This window comes from Corvus moneduloides, chromosome 13 (assembly GCF_009650955.1).
Source record: "Corvus moneduloides isolate bCorMon1 chromosome 13, bCorMon1.pri, whole genome shotgun sequence".
Lineage (NCBI taxonomy): Eukaryota > Metazoa > Chordata > Aves > Passeriformes > Corvidae > Corvus > Corvus moneduloides.
In genome coordinates this window covers 5,818,314-5,843,462 of record NC_045488.1, presented here as the reverse complement: position 1 = coordinate 5,843,462, position 25,149 = coordinate 5,818,314, and the positions used below count along the sequence as shown (strand labels likewise).

Below are 25,149 nucleotides of genomic sequence, written 5' to 3'. Positions count from 1 at the left end.
AGGTGAGGCCTGGTTTGGGACCACAGAAAGCAGCAGGAATGAATAGCCAGTGCAGCATTTGCAGGAAAGAGTGCAAATTCCTGTTGGACAAGAGCAGGAGAAGGCAGAAGAATGGTGGGTTGGAGTGGGGGGTGCGTGTGTGTGCACAGGGTAGGGTGGGGTGTCACACTGGGAGGCTGCTGGTGAGAAAGTGGGTGTATGCTGGATTGGGGGTGGGACATGTTGACTTTTGGGAGGAAGGGTGCATTTGGCTATGACCAAAGTACGTTTTTGTGCTCGCCCACATGAGGAGAGCACACGCCTCTAACTTCCACAGGGGAGAAAAAAGTCCCTTAGGGAAAAAAACCCAAACAAAATGAAACAAAAGAATAACTTAAAAAAAGCCCAAACTCAGAAGGCAAAATCTGTTGGAGATACTGAAAAGCTGCATGGTTGAAGCTGTGAATGAAGTAAGAGACTCCTCACCAGGCAATATGGGAACTCCCAGTTGGGACCAAGTTTTACAATTTTTCCCTCGTGGGCAGAAATTGAATGCTGCTGTCTTTGCCTGCCAAAAATAATAGTTGAAAAAAAAAAGTGGTCTTGCTGCTGCAGGAAGAGCCAAACATTTCCCTCGTGGGCTGTCTGAAGGAACAGTTGTGAAAACACCAGGTTTCACTGTAAAGGTGGGATTTCTCAACGGTGAGGAGCTGCAAATGAGGCATGTTGCAGGGTCCATATGGAGTTGCCGGCAGGAACTCAGTACCAGGCTCTTGGAAGCATTTCAGAAGAGGCTTTCAGGAAACAGCAGAAAAGCAGTTCAAATGACTGGCTCTCAGTGATACATAATGCTGTAAAAATAGCATCTGAGCATCTTCTGTTACCTGGGCACTGGTACCCAGATCCTGATGAGTGATTTCTCTGGCATCCATTCTCCCTGCCTTGACTTTAACAGGTTGTGCAGATTATTTTATGATCAATAAATATCCAGGCAGACACTGTGAAATTCCAATCAGAAAAATTTACAACATTAAGGCAGATATTGTATAGCAGGATATAAATAAATAGAAATTGTCAGTCAAATTTCTGGCAGCTGGAGTCTGGTGTCAGTCGCAGTAAATTAAGTGTTACTTCACAAATCATCTTTATAGTTTTTTACAGTATCTGTGCAAAGAGGGGGTTTATTCAGCTTGCAGTGGTAAATATCCTCTGGTTCCTGTGATTTCAGCATGAAGCCTGGAATCAAGGGGAAGCAAGTGACAGCAGTGGATTTTGCTATAATCCTTAGTCTTGTTCCCAACCCCAAGACTGGAGTCGAGTTTGGGGGCTGAGCAATCCAAGCAGAAACGAGCCAACAACATGACAAGAGACTGGATCCTTTTAAGGTAAGGGGGGGATTCCTGCGCTGTGGGAGGGCTGGTTGATGTAACTGTGCAGAGACCCACTGACAGGGGACAAGGAGGATGGACTCCTGTTGTGTCTACTGGGATGAAGGGAGCTGTGATTGGTGTAGGCTGTACCTGGAGATAGGTGGGAAGGATGACTCGGATCAGTATGGAGATCTTTATTTACTGCAGTTGGAACAACATTTTACCTACAGATTATTACCTTTTGTCAACAACTCTTTCACTTGCTGGCCTGACCAGCAACATAACATTCCTAAAGCATCATGTGAAGGTTTCTGTACTGTTGGGATGGCTGAAAACTGCATCAGACTTCTATGAATTAAAGCTGAATGTTCAGCATGGAACAAAGAGGAGAGGAGGACCTGCTGGTGGTAGTTTTGTACTTTATTTGAGAAGAGAGAGCTACATAAACTATGTCAGGAGGGTACAGGTCTACACACAGCTTCATCAATCAATAAATGGAGTTGTTAACATAACACTGAGGATATGATACTTTGAAGAAGACATAGACACATGACCAAGGAGTATTTACAGCTCTAACATACAATATATTTATACTTGAGAGAGAGATTCGTGTGCATCTGTGCACACAGGTACCACTGTGCACAGAAGGTGCACGCACGCGCACGCGTAAATAGGTATAAAAGGCTTTAAAAAAAACCTTACGTAATTCAGGAAATGAGTCTGCCTGTCGTTTGCAGCAACTGACTGTTTTCAAGGTGGAAATGGTTCCAGTTTGTGGTGGTCTGGAGTGGAGGTTTCGTTTTGAAATCTCTGTTCTCCATCGGTCATTGGCTGAACCTGAAGCAGGTGCCCGGTGCGTGGAACGCTGGGGTGGGGTGGTGACAGGGGATGTGTGAGGTGAATGACAGGGAGGGCAGTGGAGTTATGGGAAAGAGGGGATGCACAGCCTCTGGGGCTGGGGCAGTAACACGGAGATGAAAAAAATGACCTTTGGTGATGCCATTAAATCATCCTTTATACTAAACATAAATTATTGACACAGTTTTAAAAAAATAATTTTCTGTTTCATTTCAAGGCTGGGGAGAGGGGAAGGGCCAAAGCAGGGCAGGAAGGAAGGGAAGGCTGGGGAGGGTAAATACCTCAGCACTTTAACAGGTCCCTGGACCTCACTGCAAATTCTTAATTTAAAAACTCTACATGTAAGTGTGACTAACGCTGTATCAGTCATCCCCTTCCAGGGTAGCAGCGCGCTCGATGCACACAGTGTGGTGGGTAGGGGACAAGCAGGGACCCCACCTTGGCCAAAACTCAGATCAGAGTTCCTCATCCTCTGAGTTGGAGCCAGTGGAAGTGGGGTGGGCAGGCGATCACAACCTCCTTGCTCTCACCAGATTCTCACTTAAAGGGTAACCTGGCTTGTTCCCAGCAGGGGAAAATGGTGAATTTTGGTTTGAAGAAGGGGAGACTGTGGTTTGGAGAAGGTTGAGAACCATCAATTCAGTTGCAAAATTGCAAATTGGATTCAAAAGATGCAAAAGAAGCCCCAGACTAAGCAAACGTGGATCAGTGCATAGTATAGAAAAAAGTCTGCCGAACAAAAGAAATCAATTCAGCATACATCACCAGAGGATTTGATTTCTGCTCGTGCAGACTGTGACATTAGCAGAGATTAAAATAAGCTGTTTTAAATAATAGTAACAACACAAATGCCACCAAAATGTCTTTCCTCTGAGCTGTAGCTCCATCCTCCTCTCAGCACCAACTTGCCTGCCACAGAGAGCTGTGGAGCAGCACCTTCTGGGGGCCAAGCCTGCCTGTGCTGTTGAAGGGCAGTTCAGCTGGGAGAAGGAAGAGTTTCCTGGAAATTAAGTCTACCCTTGCAGATTTCTGGGAGGTGCATGGGGGATTTTTGAGGCCAGCACAGGAAATCAGGGTAATTTTTCTGCCTAAGCCATCACACTGCCACTCAAACCACTGATAAACAGCACTGCTTCAACACACAAATCTTGGAGAAATTACCAGAGGCAAGTGCACAGTGCAGCCTCTAAAAACATTCCCAAACACAGCCTGAAGACCCCAAGACAGCCTTCACCCAAGAAAGTTGTGTATCCTCAGTCTTTACCTGGGGAAACCTTGCCTCCTTGCCTGATCCAGAAGATTCAGAGGGAGTTGCAACACTCATGGAAAGCTAAATAAATGTTGATCACTTGCCTGCCCAAAAATACTTCATTTCTCTTGAAATAACTTATGTAAAACAGCACTTCGTTAAGACAAGGTGGGGGAGGGGGAGGTAATTTAGTATAGTTATTTATTTATTTTTTGTTCTGCTTTAAGCCTATCTATGTAAAGCTCTCATGCAAAAAATTGCCTTCCAGTTTAGCTGAAAAATTAATGGGCATTTCTGGGAAAAAAAAGAATAGAAAACCTAAAAAAAAAGACAATTCTCCTTCACACAAGGAATTAGCTGGTTGTGGGGGTTGAACAGGAGGATTGAGGGGAACTAAAACAATTTAGACTGTTAGTACTGAAACCAGAGCTGTCAGACAGCAAAATAAATGCAGGGAAAGTTATGGTGTTTGTCAGGTTTGAAGCAGAGAACGTGGGCCTGGAAGAAGCCCAGCAGAGCTGAAGGTTTGGAGAAACCTTCAGGACTCATTCAGATGGGCACTCATCATTCTGTAGGGGCTCTTTCCTCGCATCTACAGTGTTTCCCCAACCAGGGCTGTCTTCTGCTTCACTGCAGCTCCTATCTGACTTTCACCACCCTCATGATCACTGACCCTTCACCGGGAATCCAGTCCTTGACCATTTCCTTCCTCTCCCTGTGTCCCAGTAGGCTCCTTTGACCCCTCCTCTTAGCGTCCTTTGTTCTCTAAGCCCCTTCTTAAATCATCTTTGCCATCCCCTGCAAGCTCATCCTTTCTGCCTTCCAGTCAGCCCTAAGCATCAGAAGTCTGGCCTTAATTCCTCACTTTCAGTATTGCTACTTACGAGTTTTGAAGTCTTGTGTCTCAGACTCTCTCTTGTCTCCCAGTCCTCTCTGTCTCTGAGTGTCCATCCACACGTCCCATTGTAGTAACTTCCAGTCACAGCTGGGGACTGTGTGGGAGGTGGGATACGGAGGAAACTGCTTCTAGAAAGCAGCATATGTTGAGTGGGGGGAGTAACCCAACTTTCTGGCCTACTTTTCCAGCTTTTCTTCTTCACATTAAATTTTTCAGAGCCTGCATGCTCCTGCCCAACTGCTTCTCTCCTCGATGAATAGGTCCAGGAGATGTTCAACCCTAATTCGAGGGTTTCTTTTCCTTAGTATGATCCAGGAATACCTGTGGGATGAAATCCCAAATACACTGGCTGAGAAAGATGAGCACTGAGACACTTGCCTTTTTTTCTCTGTGAGATGAGACTGCTTCTGCATTTGGGGCCTTGCCTGGTGCCTGCATGGCTCTTCATCTTTGTCTGACTCTTCAAGGCTGGAGTGAACAGGGCTTTGAGCAACCTGGTCAGATGGAAAATGTCCCTGCCCATGGTAGGGGAGTTGAAACTAGGTGATTTTTAAGGTCTCTTCCAACCAAAACCATTCTATGACTCTGTGATTCTGACAACCCTCCACTACACAGTAATGTAGCTTCTTTTTTTTTCTTTTTTTTTTTTTTTTGTGGATTAATGTGAAAATAACTTTCAGTGGCCACAGTGTCATTTATATGTCCCTTACCTGCAATTTTCCAAGAGATTTGTCTGTTTACCCTTTACCAACAGTAAATGTAATGGCTGAAATCTGAATCACATGATGCTTCCAATAAAATAAGGATTCTGTTTCTAAAGGGCTACCAGTGTAATATCTCTCCATTTGTCAAACTGTCCCAATGGACAAGAAGATAAGAACCTTTCACAACCTAAATTAGAGATGGAGCCTTCATAGGTTGAACACCACTGCAGGAAGAAGCGGGGCAGATAGTTTAATTCTGAAGGAAAAAATGGTTCTCTCTTGCATCGGAATGATTGGTTTGTGTTTTAAACCATCCCTCCTCCATCACTTGAAAACAAGACACCAGATAATGATTTCACACTAGAAAAAACATGGGAGGAACGAAAGAAGGCTGAGACGGCAGCTCCCTGGGTAGTGTGGGCATGATTCCCTCCAAAGCGGGGTTCCTTCCTCAAGGGCAGGGTTCCTCCTCCAGCGGCGGCCGGAGCGCCGGGCCGGGACCGACGCGGGCGGGGCCGCTGTCCGCGGTGCTGATCCGCAGGGACGCGGCTCACGACGTCAGTCCGTCTGCTGAAATCCCCATCTCACCGAGAGAATGGGGCACTGAACTGTTTTAGGTTCCTTGTGAACACTACTTGCACCAATTAGGGGTTGTATTAAAAAAAAAAGAAAGAAAGAAAAAATTAAGAGGAAGGGCACACCGGGCACTTGCTGCTGAAATGTGCTGGGCTATAAAGTTGTTGTATCATCCAGCAGGATCTGGTCTCTCTCATCCTCTCCCAAATCTGCCTCTTAATTTCAGTTTCCAGGAAGGCCATAAGCCAGGATTTGTTCTGTATCAGCAGGAGAAGGAGAAAAAGGAAATTAAAAGTGAGAGGAGGTTTGTAGGATATAGAGCTGCTCTTGTCCTGGTGGCCGATGTTCTTGGTTGCCAGGGTGAATATTCTGAGTCTTTTCTCATGGACACCAGTGGATTTTCTTGTATTATAAACCAACCACTGTCTTCTCTGATGTAAGGATTGTTAGTTTGTTTTTATTCTCTTGTAGCATTTCTCTTTCTCTCTCCTGCCATTCTGTTCCTAACATCTGTTCAGTGCCTCCCTGTATCTACAGACAGCCCTTACTGACTTCAAAGTTGTGGGTCTTCAATGCCTTCAGCATTTATTCCGGAGTTGCACAAGGAGGTTCAGTTTCACAGGAACAACAATTCAGTCTCTTGCTGGTTTCTATTGTTTCAATCTAGCTACATAAGAATGAGGGTGGACTGGAACAGGTCACAGCCAGAATCAATCCCAACCATCTCTCCAGCAATCAGAACAACCTGCTGGGAGCTGAGTAACAGCTGAATTCTTGGTGAGAGAAATTATAGGCATAAAAACAAAATCAAATATACTCTTGTGCTCATTCAACATTTCAAGGCATATTTATAGGTACTGCTGTATGGCATCTTAAATATTGGAGTTTAAAAAGAAACTGGATTGCTGCTGTTGGGGAAAATAATTTTTCTGTTCTGTCACTTTCACTATCTCTGCCCCTGATGAAAAAGGGAGAGAAAGGCACTGAATTACACACCCATTCAGCCCCTGTCATCACTTCCTTGGGCTGTTTGGATAGCCCTGAGAAGGATCTGTGTGAGATAAGGAGATCTGAAGGTCATCTGAAGGTCATTCCTCAGAACTGGAGTAGGAACAAGAAAGCTGGGCAGGAATCTGCTTAAGAAAAGCTGGGGATTTCTTCCTGTATGAAGCTGGCAATGGCTTAGTAGGTGAACAGATGACTTTGCAGTCTAGGTCCTAGCTGAGTCCCTTCCTTAAGCTGCTCTACTGTACTCTACTGCCCCTGCACCCAAGTCTTGCTGTCACTGGGAGGAAAAGCTGAAATTTTACCACTGATGAAAATCCCTGCTTAAGGGAGATATTTCCACCTTATTTCTTCACTTTCACTTTCAAGAAGACAATACTTGAGAATTTCTTAGATTTTAAGAGGGAGAATATCCTTCAAAAAAATTCCCAGGATCACTGAAAAATGGATCTCCATTCATTACAGAGAAGTGAGGCAGAGAGCTACAGCTGCCAAGGCTGTACTCGTAATAGTCTGTGAGAAAAAGCACTGAGCAGCTAAGAGTATTTGTCTTGGGAACTGTAGCCATTGAACCTTGGGTGGGAACCAAGCTAAATCAGCAAACTTGCTGTTGGTCCAGGATCAGAATGAGCTAAAACTCCTCTGCCGCATGCCTGAGACTCAATTACTGTGTAATCTCTGTGGCATAGACATCTAGGAACCTCTGTGAGCAGATGGCTGCTGAATGGTGAGAGCAGATGACAGATTCTGGGCAGGGCTAAACCAGAAGACCTCAAATCCTGATTACAAAAGTCAGTTCTTGAGGGTAAATCAAACCAGGCACCTGAGCAGGAGGGAGTCATGCAGCACTGCACAAAGCCAACACACTACCAGACATGGGAGGGCTCTTGTAAAAAGCTCCACCTCTCCTCTCCACCTCTTCTCCCCAACACACATTCACACACGCTGCCACATACAGCAAAAAATATCAAGGTTATGTGTTTCCTGAAGTACGGTTGGCTGAATAAACACACTTAGAGAGAGCTCTTTGTAAAACAATAGCAGAATGAGTAACAGCGCATCGCTGCCATGGGAAATAAAAAGAAAAGTAACCCAACTGCAATTCAGCCAGAATCATTCCAAACCCCAAAGGTTGGCCTCTTTTTTTTTTTTTTCTTTAATGTGTCTGACATTTTATGGCATCAATAATGCAAACAAAGAGGAAATCATATTTGCAGAACACTAATGCACGGATGTCTAAAGCGAAATACAATACTGATTACTTTTTAAATGAAGCCACCAGGTTTTGATGTGCTGTGGTGGTTAAATTGGTCCATCAAATTCCTTCCAAAGCAAATTCCAGTCCAAAGCAAGAGCTTGACCTTTTCTACAACCTTGGGTAGCCTTTTCAGCTGTATTCTGATTGGGGGTAATAAATGTTAGTTTGAAGGAATCTTCCTGATGGGTTGAATTACAGAAATGTCACAATTCCTTCTGAAGATGAGGGGAAACTGAAGATATGTCACCTCTTCACAGGCTGTCCAAAACCTTTGGCAAATATAATGGTAAGCCTACTATGAAGAGCTGTGGATGAGAGGATGGATGGGCTCTGAAAGAGATTTCTAGAAGTACTCTTGAGATTTTGCCCTTAGGGCTAGTGGTTGATCTCTGCAGCACCTGATAGCTTTTCTCTTGCCTAGAACATCCTGCAGACTGCATAGCAATGTCTGAGTAGGAAAATAAGTGCATGAATAAGGAGGTGTGGCAAAAACACACAAAGAAACCTTCCCTTCCTTTTCCATATTTTTTTCCATGCTAGTGGTTTTTTTCACAAAGTGCATCTGAGAGATGCATCTTAAGAACCACAGACAGGATTGTCTCTGCCAGCACAAAAGTGAAGAAGCCGTTGTGGTCCTGTCTGGGAAATCCCACTGCTTAATCTCCTCTTACAGCAAAAGACAGAAGGGCTTGGGTTCAGGCCTGTGCTTTCAACTTATCAGCAGGAGCATTCAGTTCAGGAGACAAGAGACTTCTTTTGCAATGTCCTCTGACTTGCACTGAGTTAACTGTGTGAATTTCTTTAATTCATGCAGTTTTAGTTTGGTAGGCAGTGCTCATTGTGTGCCTGTGTGCTGGTGAGTAGGACTGGATGCCACCATCTCACATCAGCTGGGAGCTTGTCTGCCATTTAGATCACATCTGATCAGAGCTTTGTGTGTGGGGATTGTATGTCTTGGAGTTAATCAGTGCAAGCAGCTAATTGCCATTAGTTAACTAGTGCCTTTTAATTAGGACTGCACTGCTGGCTGGATACATGAAGGGAGCTGTTTTTCACTGGCAAAAATTTCAGCCTTGTGATGTAAATCTCTTTGGGGAATTAAAAGGAAAAAATATAGGCTGGAGCTATTGTCACTTTAGCACGGCAGAAAATCAGTTTCAGCAGAACTGGCCTGGATGAGGTTGGAGTCACGCTTTGCTGGGGTCAAAAATGATAGCAGCTGCTCCCCGACCCTTTCTCCTGTGCAGAAGGGTGGGACACTGTGGGCTTCAGCTGGGATTTACAGGAGATACCCCACATGCATTACAATGAGCTTTGCTGTAAAATTCACTGCACAGAGGTTAATCTAGATGTCAACACTGCCTGACAGCACTGAAATTACTCCAGGGCAGTGCTCCTTCTGAAGTCTTAATATAACAGTCAATTCCATCCTGCCTGCAGGAAATGAAAGTTTTCTGCTTTGTGTGCGGAATCATCCGGCGCCAATTTTCTCACTGTTTGAAGTCCAAACTGTTTGTGGTCTTGGGATTCACCTCACATTAAGACTTTCACTTCATTTAAAAACTCTGCTAGTCAAGTCCTGAGAACTGCAAGGACGGGAGCTGCACAGGCAGAAAAAGAAGAGGGCATGGAGGGAGAAATCTGATCTCACCTACCACACTGAAATCAAACAGCTTCACCTGTGCTCCACACTCTGCAAAGGGAGTGAATGCAGAAACTCAGTTATCTGAGTATCAAGCAGCAAAGACTGGAGAGGCTGGAAGCCAGCAGAGAGGGAGAGAAAGCACGCAAGAAGAGACTTGGACCTCCCAGAGGTATGATTTCTTTAGAGGTATTTCAGCCCTTCCCTGCTGGGACCTTGTCCTAAGCAGCCAGTAGTTCAGCAATTCAACTCCCCCTCAGAACAAAACTGTTCCAGTTTTCAGCAGTGGGATCAGTCAGTTGTGCTGGGAGGGAGAGCAGTTCCTATGGAGGATTCCTGACAGTGTGGGGAAGTGATGGTTAGATTTGTCATGCTTCTTTTCACCTTGCAGAGATGCAAAAATTGTGGGACGTGCAGAAGGGAGGAGGAACCAGTGGTCATTCTTTTAGTCAGAAAAGAGCTGTCAGTTTGTGTCCGTGAGAAACTCAAGCCACCAACATGAAACCAACCTACCAACTTAACCCTTAGGGAAAGCTGGAATATTTTGTCTTTCCTTCTCTTTGGTCTCTTATCTCTTTCCTCAGCTCAGTTTTTCAAAATTGCAAGCAATAGGACTCCAATCATTTCTCTCAGGGAGTGGTTTCATGGCTCAGTGTTGCATTGGAAAGGAATAAGAGGCACAGGAGAGATGGAATGCTCCTCCATTCCTCCCAGAGCAGCAACTGACATCTCTGCCTGTGTCATTTATGACACTGCCAGCCAGAACAGATGTTTTGAAAACATCTACTTTCTCCAGGCTTGAAACTCAGTATCTCTACTTTCAAGGACAGCAGCAAAGGGAAAAGAATTTTTAGGATTTAGCAGCTGTTTAAACATTAAATGGGTACTGATGTAAGAGACGCCTTGGTGCAGGAGTGGAGAAGGTACCTGAGGGTTAAGTAAGTCTATCCACTCCTGAAAAGCAGTTCTGAGAGGGGAATTTTCTCTTCCTCTATTTTTGGCACTCATTTGGAGACAGCACCATTATGCCAAGGCTCCATGAGCCCACCATCCCTCAGAAAGCCACTGAACGTGAATGGAGAACAAAACTTCTGGGTTGCACCAAGACATGCCTGCGCCTGTGAGTCTCATAGCAGAGGAGCCCTGTAAATGCCCAGATCCTTCCAGCTATCAGAGGAGCCACCACAGCGTGGAATCACAGCCAGAATCTCCTTTATTCCCCTTGCTTATTCTCATCATTGCCTTACAGCCAGAGAACACACCTAGAGCTGTTATGAAAACATTGGGTAGAAGCCATGGCTGTAGTGCTTCAGCTGATTCCTGGCCAGATCAGGAAAGGATGTAGATACTCCCCGGGGAGGGAGGAAATTAGAAAGATTCAAAAAAAAACTTCTTAAGATGCTGAACGAAATAGTGTCTTCACACAGACTGAATGCTGATCGGGTGTTCAGAACTACCTCTGGGTTTGGGTGCTTGTGGTGACCATGTCTGCATTCTTCAGCCCATATTCTGAGCTCAAGGAAACCTATACATCCGAGTTCTGGGAAATAAGAGCCTTTCCCAAGAAAGGAAACAGCTCATATAGTATTATACTTCTCTCTGTGCCCCTGAAAAAGCATAACTTTTCAGACCTTCTTTTAGTTGTATTTTCTTATAGGAAAAAAAAAATCATAGAAAAGCACAAAACCTAGTGATTTTGTTTTGCACCTGCATAAATGGTCCCCTGATTTTATTGGTTTCTGCCTCTTTTTCAAACCAGTATGTGCCCAGCTTCATAGCTAACTTTTCCTGGAGCTGCAGCATGTTGCTATTTTCTTTTGTTTTTGCTTGTATCCATTGTGCTCCTTAAAATTCTACACCACACCCCCCAAATCTGTCTTGATTTCCCAACCCAAGATACTCAGTTGTCTTCAAAAACCAGCCTTTCCCTTTCCTTGGCTCTTTTATTCCTCCACATATTTTCTCACCTTTTTCCACCCACTCCTGGGGACAAGCAAACAGCTCAAAGCTAACGATGTCTCTCAAGCAAACAGCCTCTTTAAAGGCATTCCACAGTCTTCATATTTGTCTGGGCAGCACAGTTCCCAGAGTCAGCTGCCTGCAATTCAACACCCTGAAGACCCAAGCATGGGCCTGAAATGAAGCAGCTCAGACTTTTTCACCCCCAGAATCCATGCATTGAGGGATATCTAAATAGACCAGATGGACAAGTTTTGCAGGAGACAGAATGGACTTTCAGTCTGGCAGATCTCTGCGTCTCTTCCCTTTGCTACGTTTCGGCTTCTGTCTTGCAACCTGACAGACTGGGGTGGAAGGAAAAATAATGGCAGGAGAACACAAACCAGGTCACTGATGGGACCCTGAGGCTGGAGCCACATTCACTGCCTGCCGTTTGTAGCCCTGGCAATGCACCAAAATAGCACCTTCACCTCCAAGAAAGCATCATTTGGTGACACCCTTGGGTGATTGAGTTGGTACCAATAATTTTAATTTTTAGGGAGCAGCATGCAGCTGGGACAGGAAAGACCCTATGGCCCCTTCTCAGCTGTGCTCTGTCTGGTGCTCCTTCCATCTCCCTTTCCCAAGTCTCTTGAGAAAACTGCAGATGGAAGGGGCTGGGTGAGGGGAAGGTCTGTCTGTATGTCCTGGGAATTTGGCCTGCCTCAGAGCAGGGTGAGACCTGGGGGTGTTCCCAGGCAGCAGGGATAGCTCTCTGCTCTAAATAGAGGCAGGGCATAGGGAAGTATCTCTCCTACAAATAAAGAAACATGAGCTCATTTCTCTTTGGCTCCAAACACTCAGATGTCGATACTCCGTGAGAGTTTCCCCCAAAATCTGCTTTTCTTCCCCTCACACATAGCCCCATTGCAGAGCCCTTCTTCCTACAGGGAAGATCACCAGTCCATGCTGATGGGAAGCTCTCTTCTGCTCCAGGAAAGTGCTTCTGGAAATGAGGTCTCAGGGTGTTCACCAGGAATGCAGCACAGCTGCTTTCCCTCTTCCCCTCCAAAACAGTCATGCCAAAAAGGGATGCAGCAGTTTCTCTCATGTCTTTGAGCACAAAGCAATCTTCTCCTTGCCCCCAGCAAACCTCCACTCAACAATGACAGGCCGAGGGGGCCAGAGCAGATGTCACACCACAGAACCGCAGCTTATCCAGCTCTTCTGAGCAACAGTTCACAATTAACTCTGACAGCAGGACCTTTCTCCAAGGCAGTCACCACATGTGGTGGGGCTAAGAGCAAAGCAGCCAGAGCCTGAGCATTGGTCTCAGCCACTTCCCATCTTCTGGGGACCCATAAACTCTCCTCAGAGACCACCTAAGCCTAAACATGCAGCATCGAGGCTCAGTGTCACCCTCAGCTCCTGAGCTCACCTCGTTGTTGTGACTGTACAAAGAGGTGGTGAAAGGGACAGGGTGGCGGTGCTGGGGAGGAGGGGAAGGAGGAAAGAAGTGAGGAAGGGAGGATGTATCTGCTGTGCAGAATGGTGACAAGGGAATCTCATCAGCTGGGAACAGAGTGTCTGCAGGTGACTTGATAGTGTAAAAGCCCACAACATTGGCCAAAACAGAAATGAGAGCGCGAGAGTGAGAGAGAGGAGTGGACAAAGTTGTGGCCTTGCATAACCTGGCACAGTGCCTGGGAGCCACAAGAGCAAGAAGCCACTTGGGGTAGGAGATAGGCAGACCCAGGAGAGGGTTTTCTTCGGGAAATGCTGGGCAATTAACAGCCATTGCTTGTTCTCTCCCTGTGCAGAATCTCCAATCCTTTCAGCCAAAGCAGCCTGCACAAAAAGAGAGCCAGGCTGGGGCTAGCAACCTTTTAACCAGCCTTTTTCCCTTTCAAAGGTGGACCTAAGTAAGCAGGATATCCTCTCCCAAAAGAGCCAGATCCTGCTGTGGAGAGGTGGCGTGGTACAGTGCTCCTGTGTGTGCACTCCCGGTGCTGGTCCACGCCCTTGGCCATGACCACACCATCAGTGGTGATGCTGTGAGCAGCTGGGGCCTGTTCAATGGCAGTCTGTCCCACTGGCATCAGTCTGTCCCACTAGCTCAGATCTCTCTTACAGGCAGAGGAAAGTTATGTTCTTACTCCCATGTGTCTACTGCCGCCCATCATCTGCCACCCCAGGCTCATACTGCTCATTACACAGGCACAGAATAAACCCACGGCTGCTGTTGCCACCACAATCCTCCTTATGTCAGTGTCCCCTGCCTCTGTCTGAAACCATCAGCCAGGTCATGCCAGTGCCATGAGTGAGAGGTATTGATTGTCAGGGGACATGGGGGATGGGGAGAGGAGGCAAGATCTTCCCTTTCAGTGCAAGCCACAACCAGAGTCACCTATCTCCCCTCGCATCCTGGACATGAATATTACTCTGGCCATGGGGAAGGAGCTAAGATCCCTTCTCTGTCTCCTCTTCCCCCATCTGCATTGCCTTCCACGAGTGCCACATCCGAGCAGGCTATTTTTGTGCTGGCAGTTGTTGCCTTCTCAAAATTGCCTTGACAATGCCTGTGCCGCCCGTTCCCTGCCTCCTGAGAGCAGCTGCCAAGCTGAGGTTCCCCCTCATCCTCCATTATCCATGTGAAAAAAAGGCCCAGAAAGGTTTTGTATTCTCAGCCCAGTGTGGACAGGCAGGATTCAGTGTCTGACTCAACGTTTCCCCAGGTCGGGATTATTTTCCACTCCGGGGAGATCGGCCATAGTGAGGATGATGCTGTCTCTCCCTCCCTGTCCCCACCACCCCCTGTTGCTGCCTGCCAGGCCTTTCTCCTCATTGAGATGCAAGGCTGGCTGCTGCGGCCATCCGCTGAGCCGTCTGCTCCTGAAGGCACCTTCCCCTCCTTCCCCCCTCCTCCCGGGGCTGCCTGTGGAGCTATTCTTCAGCCTCTGCATTTCACAACAGCTCAAAGGCAGATGCATCAATCCTTTCAGGGGATGGGGACGTGAGGAGAATGGCAAGGGAGCTGCAGGCAGGTGTTGGTAGGTTCCCAGCCATCTCACAAGCCTGGTCCCCCTCCCTGTCCCCCGCTGGCTTGTGCCTGAGGATTGGACTGAGGCATGGGGCAGGAATGGGGAAAGGGAGAGGATGGGGAGGAAGAGCGCTGGGATATGCTGACCCCACAGACTTGCCCAGCAGGGTTGCAGGCATGTTCCCAGCTGTCTGCACCCTGTAGCCTTTCCCCCATGCGGGGAGCAAGGATCCAACCCTGCTCACTAAAAGTTTATACCGGGGGCCAATTTGGCCCTGAGGGAGGCAGAACAACCCCGTGGCCACTAACAGCCATAAGGGTGGGGAGGAGTGGGGTTGTTCCCCCCAAGGTGACGCCTGCGCTGGGTGCCCTGGGTGAGCAGCACTCCTGTCTCACACACTGGAATGGGTTGGGGATGATTCAGGACCGGGTCCCCAGGACCCCCCCTCGACTCCCACGCGCAGCCACTTTGGTCCCGCTGCTCTCCCAGCACTGGCAGCAGCCGGCACAGGGGCAGAGGGAGGGCTGGGGCAGGAGCCTGCAGTCTGCGGGAGGGCGGCTGCTGCCCGGTGTGTGTTTTACCCGTAGGTGCCACAATCCTTTGACTGTGTGTTCGAAAGCCTTGAGTCTATACATTTAAGAATCAGCAAATTAGAAAAATTGTCCTGAAATGTTGGAGGGAGGAAAAAGGCAGGAAGGCAGAGAGGGATGAGGAGGGACTGAGAGGAAGGGAGGGAAGGGGTTGGTAAAAGAGAGTTCATCCAGGGGCACTGCCCTGGCTTTGTGCCCATCACCTGCGGGCTGGCAAGGAGGGAGGGAGGCAAGGACGAGAAGGGAGGACTGATATCACACATTCAGTGCATATCATACAACCAGGGCAAGGCTTTCTTCCTGGGGCTCCTACCCAGGATGGCATTGCTGCCATAGCCAGTCTAGAGCCCTGCCCAGCAGCCCGAACCATACTCACAGCAGGGTTACAAATCACTGCTTGAATGCTCGGGGGAAAGATACCTTCTCCTTTCTTTCTCTTTTTTTTTTCTTTTTAATTATATATATATTTTTAAGTACTTTTTCTCCCTTTTTTGTTTCTTTTTTTTATATATATATATATATATATAGTCTCACAATTTTCTGTAACAGCAGCTTCTTTCTGTATTGGTGTGGAAGTTATATATAGAGAGAGATCTATAAATATATATAAGCCAAACTGCCTTACAGGTTGTTGTTCTTGGTGGGATTTTTGACGGTTTGCTTTTCGTTTTGCTTTTTTTTTGTTTTCAGTGTTGTATGTGTAGCAGGCACTTGAGTTTATATGAAGATGTTTGCTTGGGAGCTGAGGGGCAAAGGGGTTGGGAGGGGGAGAGGGAGGGAAGGACGGGAGGAAGGAGCAGGGACTTTCAACAGGTGGCCACTGCTAGCCAAGGATGTCCAGGTAGATTGGTGTGGCCTTGCCCAGAGCGTGAAGGATCTTGTAGATCTCCTTGATGTTGAGCCGTTGCTGAGGTTCCCTCTGCCAGCAGCCCAACATGATGTCATAAACCTCCTTGGGGCAAACTCGGGGCCTTTCCAAAACTCGGCCTTGGGTAATGCACTCAATGACCTAGAAGAAAGAAAGAAAAGGAACACTGAACACCAGCTGGGCAGTCTATGGAGGATGTCCCATCCCTGCTACTGCTTGGCTGATGTGGCAACATTTAGTGAATGGGAGCACTGAGAAGCCAAATCTCAGATCTGCAGATCCTCAATGCTCACCTGTTCATTGCTAATGATAATTTTACCATAAAAAGTTTCTCTCCAGCTACGGTTTTTCAGATCCCAAAACCTCCCCTGTATGACACCTACCTGCCTCAATGCACTCTCCAAAGAGGAGGTCACAAGCAAATGAAATAGATTTTAATTTATGATGTCAGTTTTTCCTGCTAAATGAAGAAGGAAAAAAAGCCTCTTAAAATCCCCGAAGTAAAGTAATATTTTGCACAGCTGAAATTATATTTTTCTTGTCTGAAAACCAAGAGTCCTTTCCATTGCGAAGCCCAGGAGAGGTTTATAAGGAAGAGTTCAGAGCATCTTTTCCTACATATTTCTCCAAGGTCAGATTTGCCTCCTTCTGATATAGAAAAGCAACTAAAAGAATGAAATCTCATGTCAAATCACATCTGTGATGGAGAAAAATAAATTACAATGCTATCACTCTCTTTTGGGTCAGATCTGTGCTGCTAATGAGAAAAATGTGAGGTCCTGGATAACAGCAAAGTCTCTTCGGTGGGATGCCATTGGAAAAGACTCCCCTAAGGGTCTCTTTGTGTATTGTTTGCTGGAGGAATGAATGAAAAGGAAAGGGAAATATGACTTTCCAGAGAGCAGCTATTGCTGCCTGGCCTCCTTGGTTGGGGTTGATGAGTCCCAGCATCACAGCGTGCGAGTGGCCTGCCACGCTCTGCAGATAAACACCGGTCCCAAGCAGTGTGTTGAGGGAAGCCACCCAGCAAGAGGTGTTTGGAGTTTATCATTTATGAATAGCAATGGTCCCAGCAGGCAGCTCAAGGGATACTTATCACTTTGCTGTTTGCATATAAATACAGAGGGGAGAGATTAGGACCTGCTGAAAGCAAGGGGAGGAAGACACAGCAGGCAGAGAGCATTGCCACTGAGCTGCTGGCTGCTGACTGGGGGGAGGAGGTGAGTTATGGTTTCTAACATAACTGGGCATGCACAGGAGCCCTGTGCTGGGCCCTTTCTCTCCAGGGTGAAGGAAAGGCACTGAGAGAAGTTAATGGACTGGCTGAGTGGTGTCCTGCCTCGTTCCTCTGCTCACAGAGGGTTTCTCCGAGCCTTGGAAAAACCTGCTGAAAATGCTGTGGGGGTATAAGGCTATGCAGGTGGCACAGCAGGGAGTGGGCATCCCAGATTGACCAACGCTAACCCCAGCACAAGCTCATTGACCTTCTCTCCATGGGTTCTGCCTCTCCATGGGGCTCTGGCACTGCTTCTGGGCTGCCACAGGGACTCGCTGTGATGCCACGCCATCCAGGAGCTGGTGGAGGTATCAGTCCTCTGCAGCCACACAGGTTCTTCCCATGCCTCCACAAATTGTGAAAAATGAGCCAGGTGAGAGCTCATGTGGCTCCCTCCCAGCAGGACACTGTGGTCAGCAGTCAGAAAGCAGTGGATACACCAATAGGAAAGGGAAGGATGAGATTTTATCCCAGGGATGGTAGCAAACCAATACAGCCACATCTGTTCAGATTTTAAACAGCTCTCCCCCCATGATTAAGGGTGGTTATTCTCAGCCCTACTGCCCTGCAAAGGAAACTGAGGCAGAAGGCACGGACAAAGCTGAGCTGTCACACTCCAGCATGCCCATTGCCCATGTTCAAGCTCCATGTGCTCATTTGTGTGTGTTTGTATTTACCCTCGCAGGGAAATGCAAGAGCAGCTCATTAAATAGCGTGACAAATAACTTCTGTCGCTGTCGGTTCCATTGTTTGTGCCTCTAAAATGTTTGCGTGTGCTACTTTGGGATATACGGTCAGGCCCCATTGAGCACACGAATGGGCAAGTATTAGAGCTGTAAAGCAACACCTTGGATTTGCCATCTCTGCAACTCACTTAATTAAGGGATCTGTATCCAGAAAGCAGAAAATGCACATTTTTCATTACAAAAGGTGAAATTTCTGAAATCCATTAGATACACAGTAGGATAAAAATGTTCAAGGTTCCCACACACTGCTATGTCAATGCATCTTTTTCCTCTTCTATAATACCTCCTGCTATTCCAAGCAAAAATCTTCCAATGATTTTCTGCTGATGTGCCTCAAACCTCAGCAGTGACACCCTGCTAATCCCAGCCAGCCTTCCCTCAACATTTTTACAGTGCAGCCCTGTCCTGGTGGGCTGCAAATTTTGCTAGTCAAAGAAATAAAAAGGGCAAACAAGCTCCATGGGTTCCACCCTCAGTGAACTGGGGAAAACCATGTCATAGATGTCCCAATGGCAAAAACCCCAAGGAAATGTGCCACAAGCAATACATCAGGCTTAAAACAATTTCTCACAAGCTGGCAGCTGCAGTAAGAACTTCAGCTACAAAAGGAGAAAGCAAGGGAAATTCAAGGCATGACTTAGATCCCAGCAGTAATTTGGGTATCCCCAGTTCTGGCAGCACCCCGAGAGTTTATGAGATATGACAGATACGTCAGGAACTTAGCAGCAAGGGGCTGAGGATTAGCCAGTACGTGGCTTTGGCAGAGCTCTTTGATTCCTGCAGGTCTCAGTTTTCCCATCTCTTAAACTGAGATAATGACACTTATCCTATGGCTTCACCAAGGGAGGGCCAAGGAGGGGACCATCCATGTATAAACTGCTTTGCAAACAACCTGGGGAGGAGAGATGGCAAAAAGTACAGTGTCCAGCTGAGGTGTCTCAGCACTGTTGTACCTCTGTGTTTGAGAGCTGGAACCAGGGCTGCTTCCCATACGTGAAGATCTCCCAGAGGATCACCCCGAAGCTCCAGACGTCACTCTCTGTTGTGAATTTCCTGTACATGATGCTCTCTGGGGGCATCCAGCGGATAGGCAGCATGGTGTGTCCCCCAACCTGGGTGAGGACAAAGGCACAAGGAAATCTGAGTGGTGAGAGTCCTGAGGAACAGGGTCACAGAATCAGGCCATTGAGTCAAACTCCTGGCCCAATGCAGGACACCCCAATAATCACACAACATGCCTGAGAGCATTTTCCAAACACTCCTTGAGCTCTGCCAGGCTTGGAGCTGTGAGCACTTCCCTGGGGAGCCTGTTCTGGTGCCTGAACACCCCATGTCATGTCAGCCCCACATGATGTGGACAAACTCAGGGCATCCCTGTGAACTACAGCAACAAGGAGCTGTTCCAAAAAGCTGGGCTGGCTCCTGCCCCAGCTACCTCTCATGGGCTTACCCACCAATCCCACCTGGTTAACACGACACATCGGGAGTGAGATGTATTAAAATAAATTATGTCCTCTCCACCCAAAATGGGCTTGTAAGGAAATCAAATGCAAAATGCCAAGAACATACTCCAGCCCTACAGTCTGGTGAACCTGGACACAGAGCAAGAGTGGTCAGCAAAGCATTTCAGGGCCTCAGTACTCCAAGGCACCCACCAGAAAGAGAGCATGAGGGCTGTCCCTCTTCAGAAAGGTTCTCTAAAATCCATGCACAGGCATCTGTGCATCACCCAGTTGCATGAAAGGTTTTGTGCTCAGAAAACTGTGCTACTGACCTTTTCAGAGAGTGCTTTCATTATGTAAATAACTGCAGGACCACCCTGCAAAAGGTGGTCTGTTGGTAAAGAACAGGCTCTTACAGGCAGGGATATGCCCATCGTTTAATGGATTTAACTTTGGAGAGTTTGGAACTAGAAGAGCCCACGGGTGTATAAAACTGGGGCATGCCAAGGCAGGGAAGGGCAGTTCCTCAGGTAAGAGCCAGCCCTTCTGTAGGGCCCATGAATCCAGCAGGTACACAGGAGGCTTGCAGAATACATGCAAACAGTTCCAAAGCAGAAGGATTTATCTTCACATTCACTAGAGATTCCTAAACTAGTTTCTCTGAGCAGGACAAGTTTTTCTCTGTGCTGTCCTTCTGCACAAGAAGCTCCATCTGTGGGGAAACAGCTAATTGCTACGACCAACCAGTGCTGGAAGCAGCAGGGCTGCAAGTCTCCATTCTTGTTTCTGTTGGTGCTACAGTGTCCGAGGCTTTAGTGGTGATGAGAAAAGTGCTTCTGTGGAGCTGCTTGGAAGACTGCTTGTCTCATTAGGGACACCAAAAAAGCAGTGCTAATAACTTTGTAGCACTGCAGCTGAATCAAACAGGCAGAAATCTCTCTGGTCCTACAAAGGATGAGGAAAGAAGGTATCTGCTGTCTGGGTTTCCAGCACATGTGTGGCTATTCCAAGTAATGAGATTGTTGTGCTCGCTCGGATGAAAACATTTCTTGTACAAACAAAAGCTCTCCTCTGAGCTGCCAGTTTTTCCACACGTTTCTTTGACTGATTAAAGCAGAACTTTAAAGTGGGGGGAAGGGTCAGTACAGGGACACTGCAGCACTTGGAAGCAAGAGGGAGGTGTGTTGGAATAGGGTGTGAAAGGGGTAGGATGCTCAGCTGGCTTTCTGCATGGAGGGGCTCAGATTTCTGTAGGATTTGGCAGAATTTAAGCTCAGGTTTGCGATGTTGCACTCAGAGGGCTGCAGACCAGCCCTTTTCCTTACTCTGAAACAGACCCTCCCTCAAAAAAGAGGAGTTTTAAAAGCCTCAGGAAGATCTTTCTTTCTTAAGTGCAGATGCTTGAAGATAAAAAGCTCATTGCAGCTCCACACCTCCTGTTTAGAGGCAGCTTGGCTGGCGTGTTCTCAGCTTGCTGCTCTGAACTCCCAAGAATGTTCTGCTGTAATGGAAATGGAAATATGCTTTTCTTTGTTTGTTCCTTCGAAACCCTGGCTGCAAATTTAGCTCTTCCCTGCATTCCCAGCTTTTACAAGTTGCTTCCCCTTCTTGAAAAGGGCTCTGAGGAAACATTATAAGCAGAACAGGACATATATCAAACTTGATTGTTGCAAAAACTGCTTTGTGCTAATGCTTATTTTATTCTCCTTTAAGTAGCACTAACTCTTCAGTTTTCCAGCAATCTCAAAATGATTACTTGTTGAAAAGCTCTCTGCATTTGCAATATCCTGAATCTTGCAGGATCATTTGTGATTACAGGTAGTACAATGTACCAAGCACAGATAACTCCCTTTTGAACAGGTCTTAGAGCAGTTCAGAAGGTGTGAACCAGGCCCTCAGCCTACACAGACAGTGCTACAGCAGCACTGCTCAAATGGGAGGGCCCTGATTTACACCACTTGAGGATCTCGCCCTGAAAGCAGAGCAGAGAAGCCAGGAGTGCCATCTCAGTTCTAATGACCGACAATAAAGTCAAAGTCTTTGGTCTCCTCTAGACACACCCTGGTGAAGTTCTGCCAGCAAAATGACATACGCAGTCAGGAGCTGTCCCAAGGATGTGACAACACAACCTTGGCTTAGCTCATAGGTTGAAGTTCAAGAGCAGCCAAAGCATCTCTCCCAGCCATGTGAGACACAGCTTCTACTACAAATTAATCTGGTAATAATTAATAATCAAATTAATTTGGGGAAGAAAAACCAAACAAGCAATGCCCAGAAATTTGTGCATCCCAAAACACTGCCCAGCTATGCTCAGAGATGAGAAGGTGCTCCTTTCACGGGCATCTCCAACAGGGTGCCACATTTTTGAGAGCAAATGTTAAGCCTTGCACTTACCAGCCATAAGCAGAACAGGCATCAATTAAACTCTACCATAAACCCACTCCAATGTCTAACCTTGCACATAAGGCTGGCTATTACGCTATAAAGAATTGCCTTTGACTATCCCTCACTGCTTCCCTTGCAAACTGATTAGGATTAAAATTCCCATTTCACAGATGAGAAAACAGATGCAGGAAGGCAGGGAAAGGCCCTGCTCCGAAGCTGTGCAGTAAGTGAACACCAAGCCAGGTCCTCCCGGTCTGCAGTCAGCCATACCCTGTTATTTGATGATGTAGCAAAATGATTTAGAGCTGAGCACAGAGGGATTGTGCTACTGATGCCACAGGAAGCAGAGTGTGTCCAGGGTGACAGAAATCCTTTGCATAATGTGTAGTGACTGTGAGTTGTGTTCTGCCCCTGTAGACTGGCACGTGATTCCCACAGCTACATACTTGTTTTACAGGACCAGCCATTGCCAGAAGCATAAAAGCAAAATGATGCTATTAAATCAGGCTGAAAAAAAAGATGCTGTTTTCTTCTTTTGCAAAGCCAGCTTACAAGGCATATCCTTGGCTTTGGAAAGAATCATTATCATGCCTTTAGGGAGAAGGTGAAAGTTTATTTCAGCCTCTGCTTGCTCAGAGCTGGGTCTAGCAGGTTTCAGAAATAAGTGACCACACAGGACTGGTGTTTGTTAGGAGCATGCTGCTTCTGAGACTTCTCTAAAACAGCCATGTCATCTTCACACACCATCCTCTCCACTTCCCTTGGGAGCTAGGGATGGGAGAGCCCAGCTATCAGGTAGGCTCACCTTCCCCAAGGGTAAAATGTCCTGAAGCAGTGGCATTACAGCATCTTCCCTGGAGGCACTCCACAGCTTGGAAGAGGGCTTTGCTTGCAAGCAAATAAGACAAGTAAATCCTCTTCTGCTCCTCTCTGTAAATCCTATGATGCCGCCAAGCTCGACCTTTTGCCTTGTTATTTTAATGCTTCACAGACCTGCAGACTGGCCTCTTTATCTCATTGCCATGGCTGTCTAGCTTTGTTTGACATTTTTAGCTAACTTTCTCTCCCTAGATCAACTCCCCATGCCCACACTGACATGTTATTCCCACTGCCCTGCTCTCTCTGTTCACAGTGCTGTCCTGGTAATAAATAGAGCAATCAGTGCACATCCTCTGAGCAGCCAAAGTTTTCTTCCTCTCCATTTCAAGATCGCAGTATCACCTACTCAATTCCATCCCTTTCTAGTGGATGCTCCCAAGGGCATGCCCTGAACCACAGCCCCGTGTTTCTGATACTCCAGGGCACCTGGCCCCTGCTCTGAAACTTCATTTCAAATCCAAGCCCATGGACTTGCAAGATATCCAGCCACTCCCTCTGAGCAGCATATTGCTGGATTAGATATGAACCTCGAGGAGCTGGGGGAGGTTCATGAAAGGCCAGCATTAATGGCCATTAGGGAGAGAGATAATTACTTAATGCTAGTACAGCACTTTGAGGATGTAAAGCTATATAAATGCTATGTACAAGTAGTATTATAAGGCTTGAGGTTGGTCTGCTACCAAGGAAAGCTGGTGTCTGGGGGAAAAGTTCTCCTTGTCCCAGCTTTCTGAATGACATCCAGCTGATTAGGAAGGAAAAAAGATGACATGTTATCCCCCGGTGAGGCTGACAGTACAGCAGCAGGTAGTGTTCAGCAAAGACTGTGCAATAAATCCACAGTTTGGGCCACCAGCAAAGAAAACCTGGAAATCAAAGCCAGAGTAGGGCTGAAAGAACCTTATGCAGATTTAGCACTGGTGGGAATGCAGATGCCAGCACGTTAAAGGCAGCTTTTGGTGGGAAGCACTGTTTTTCCCCTTCCCAGCTCACATACCATCACCAGGGCTGTAGCCCAAAGCAGCATTCAAAGGGAAAATACTGAGCCATTTTCTCTACACCCACAGCTGGAAGGTGCCTCCATGGATCTCAGCTCAGAATGGGATTTGGTCTCCAGCATGCTCTTAGTCTGTGTCTTATTTTTCTTTTTGTGCAGTTTCCTTTGCAAGGATGAAATAAAAAACAAAACAAACAAAACAAAAAAAGCCCACAGTGCTTTTGTTTTCCTTGCTTTTGACATTTGCTTTCCAAGGTCATTTGACACCTTTCCTCCTGCTTCTGGCATACTTGATGGAGCCTCTGCTCCTGCTTCTGCTTCAGGAAGATCACAAGATCCACTGTAGGTGTCTTCGTATCATGCAGCATTTGAACTTCCCATTTTTGTGCAGGAAGCGGAGACATTTGAGTTTGTAGAGAGTCCCAGAGCAGTAGTGGAGACCTTGGCACCATTCCTCTCCAGGAAATCCCACTCCATGCTCAATGCACTCAATCTAGTGATAAGACACACATTCTCTGATTGCCATCTCCGTTCCTGCTGCTGTAGGTAGGGGTGACCTGGGATCTTCTTTCATTGCAGACCTGGATGCCATCCCAGGCCGGACCACACCAAATCATATGTCCTTTAGAGCTCTAGGAGCTGGCTGATCCAGCTCTGAGCCTTCCCCCAGCAGCCAGCTGTAAGTCTCCATCAGGACATGCTGATTCCTGCTGCGGGCAGGATGTGTTGTTAATTCAGCAGCTCTGGACAGCCTTGTATGAATAAGAGCCACAGGTGTCTCTCAGGGTCATCTGAGAGGATGTAAGGGCAAGAAAAAAAAGCAATGAAAGCAAGAAGGAGGAAAAGCTGCTCTGTTTGGCTAGCTTGAGCTCTTGGAGAACAACAAACAACACTGCTGTAGATTGTGCCTTCGTGAGTCAATGTTTGTCAGTTCAGGTTGGGGCACAAGGAGATGACTTCTCAGGGCGATGCAAAGAGCAGCACATGCTCCTGGCTGGGGATCCAGGAGGAAACACTCCTTCCATGCCTTCAGCCTGGATCCAGCTGCACTGAGAAATTTTTCAGATGTGCCAGTATTTTGCCTCTGTGAGTCCTGACAGATTCCTGGGCACCTTTCAGAAAACAGAGGGATTAACTCTGACACGCCAGACAGAGCTGAGCTTTGCTGAACCTTAGCTGTCCCCACTTCACAGTTTTAACTGTCACCTTACCAGGCTCTTAAGTACCCAAGTAGTTTAGATCAGAGGTTGCTGAATTTAACTGCAATTTATGACTTTATGTGATCCCCGAGTGCTTTATCTGCAATTTCCTTTCAGCTTATCCAGGAAGAAAGGTCCTAGCTGTATCTGAGGCTGCACCATTGCCAGAATTACTGTGGCCTCCAAGAATCCCAGAGGTGTTCTCCTGATGGAAAGGTATCGTGTCTTATGGTTGTACCAGCCCGCGGGCTG

The 25,149-nt window shown here is 46.9% G+C and overlaps 1 protein-coding gene across 3 annotated transcripts in view; it reads right to left on the bottom strand.

Annotated features, from left to right (window-relative positions):
* Positions 1-1,751: 1,751 nt before the first annotated feature.
* The window catches only part of NTRK3 (neurotrophic receptor tyrosine kinase 3), a 219,078-nt gene continuing 195,680 nt past the window's right edge, over positions 1,752-25,149 (bottom strand). For all 3 annotated transcript variants that reach the window (XM_032122343.1, XM_032122344.1, XM_032122345.1), the window contains 2 exons: positions 18,952-19,110; positions 1,752-16,117 (listed from right to left, as the gene is read on the bottom strand). In XM_032122343.1, coding sequence (XP_031978234.1) covers positions 15,932-16,117; positions 18,952-19,110 — 345 coding nt within the window. In that variant the 3' untranslated portion in view covers positions 1,752-15,931. The remainder of the gene's footprint in view (positions 16,118-18,951; positions 19,111-25,149) is intronic.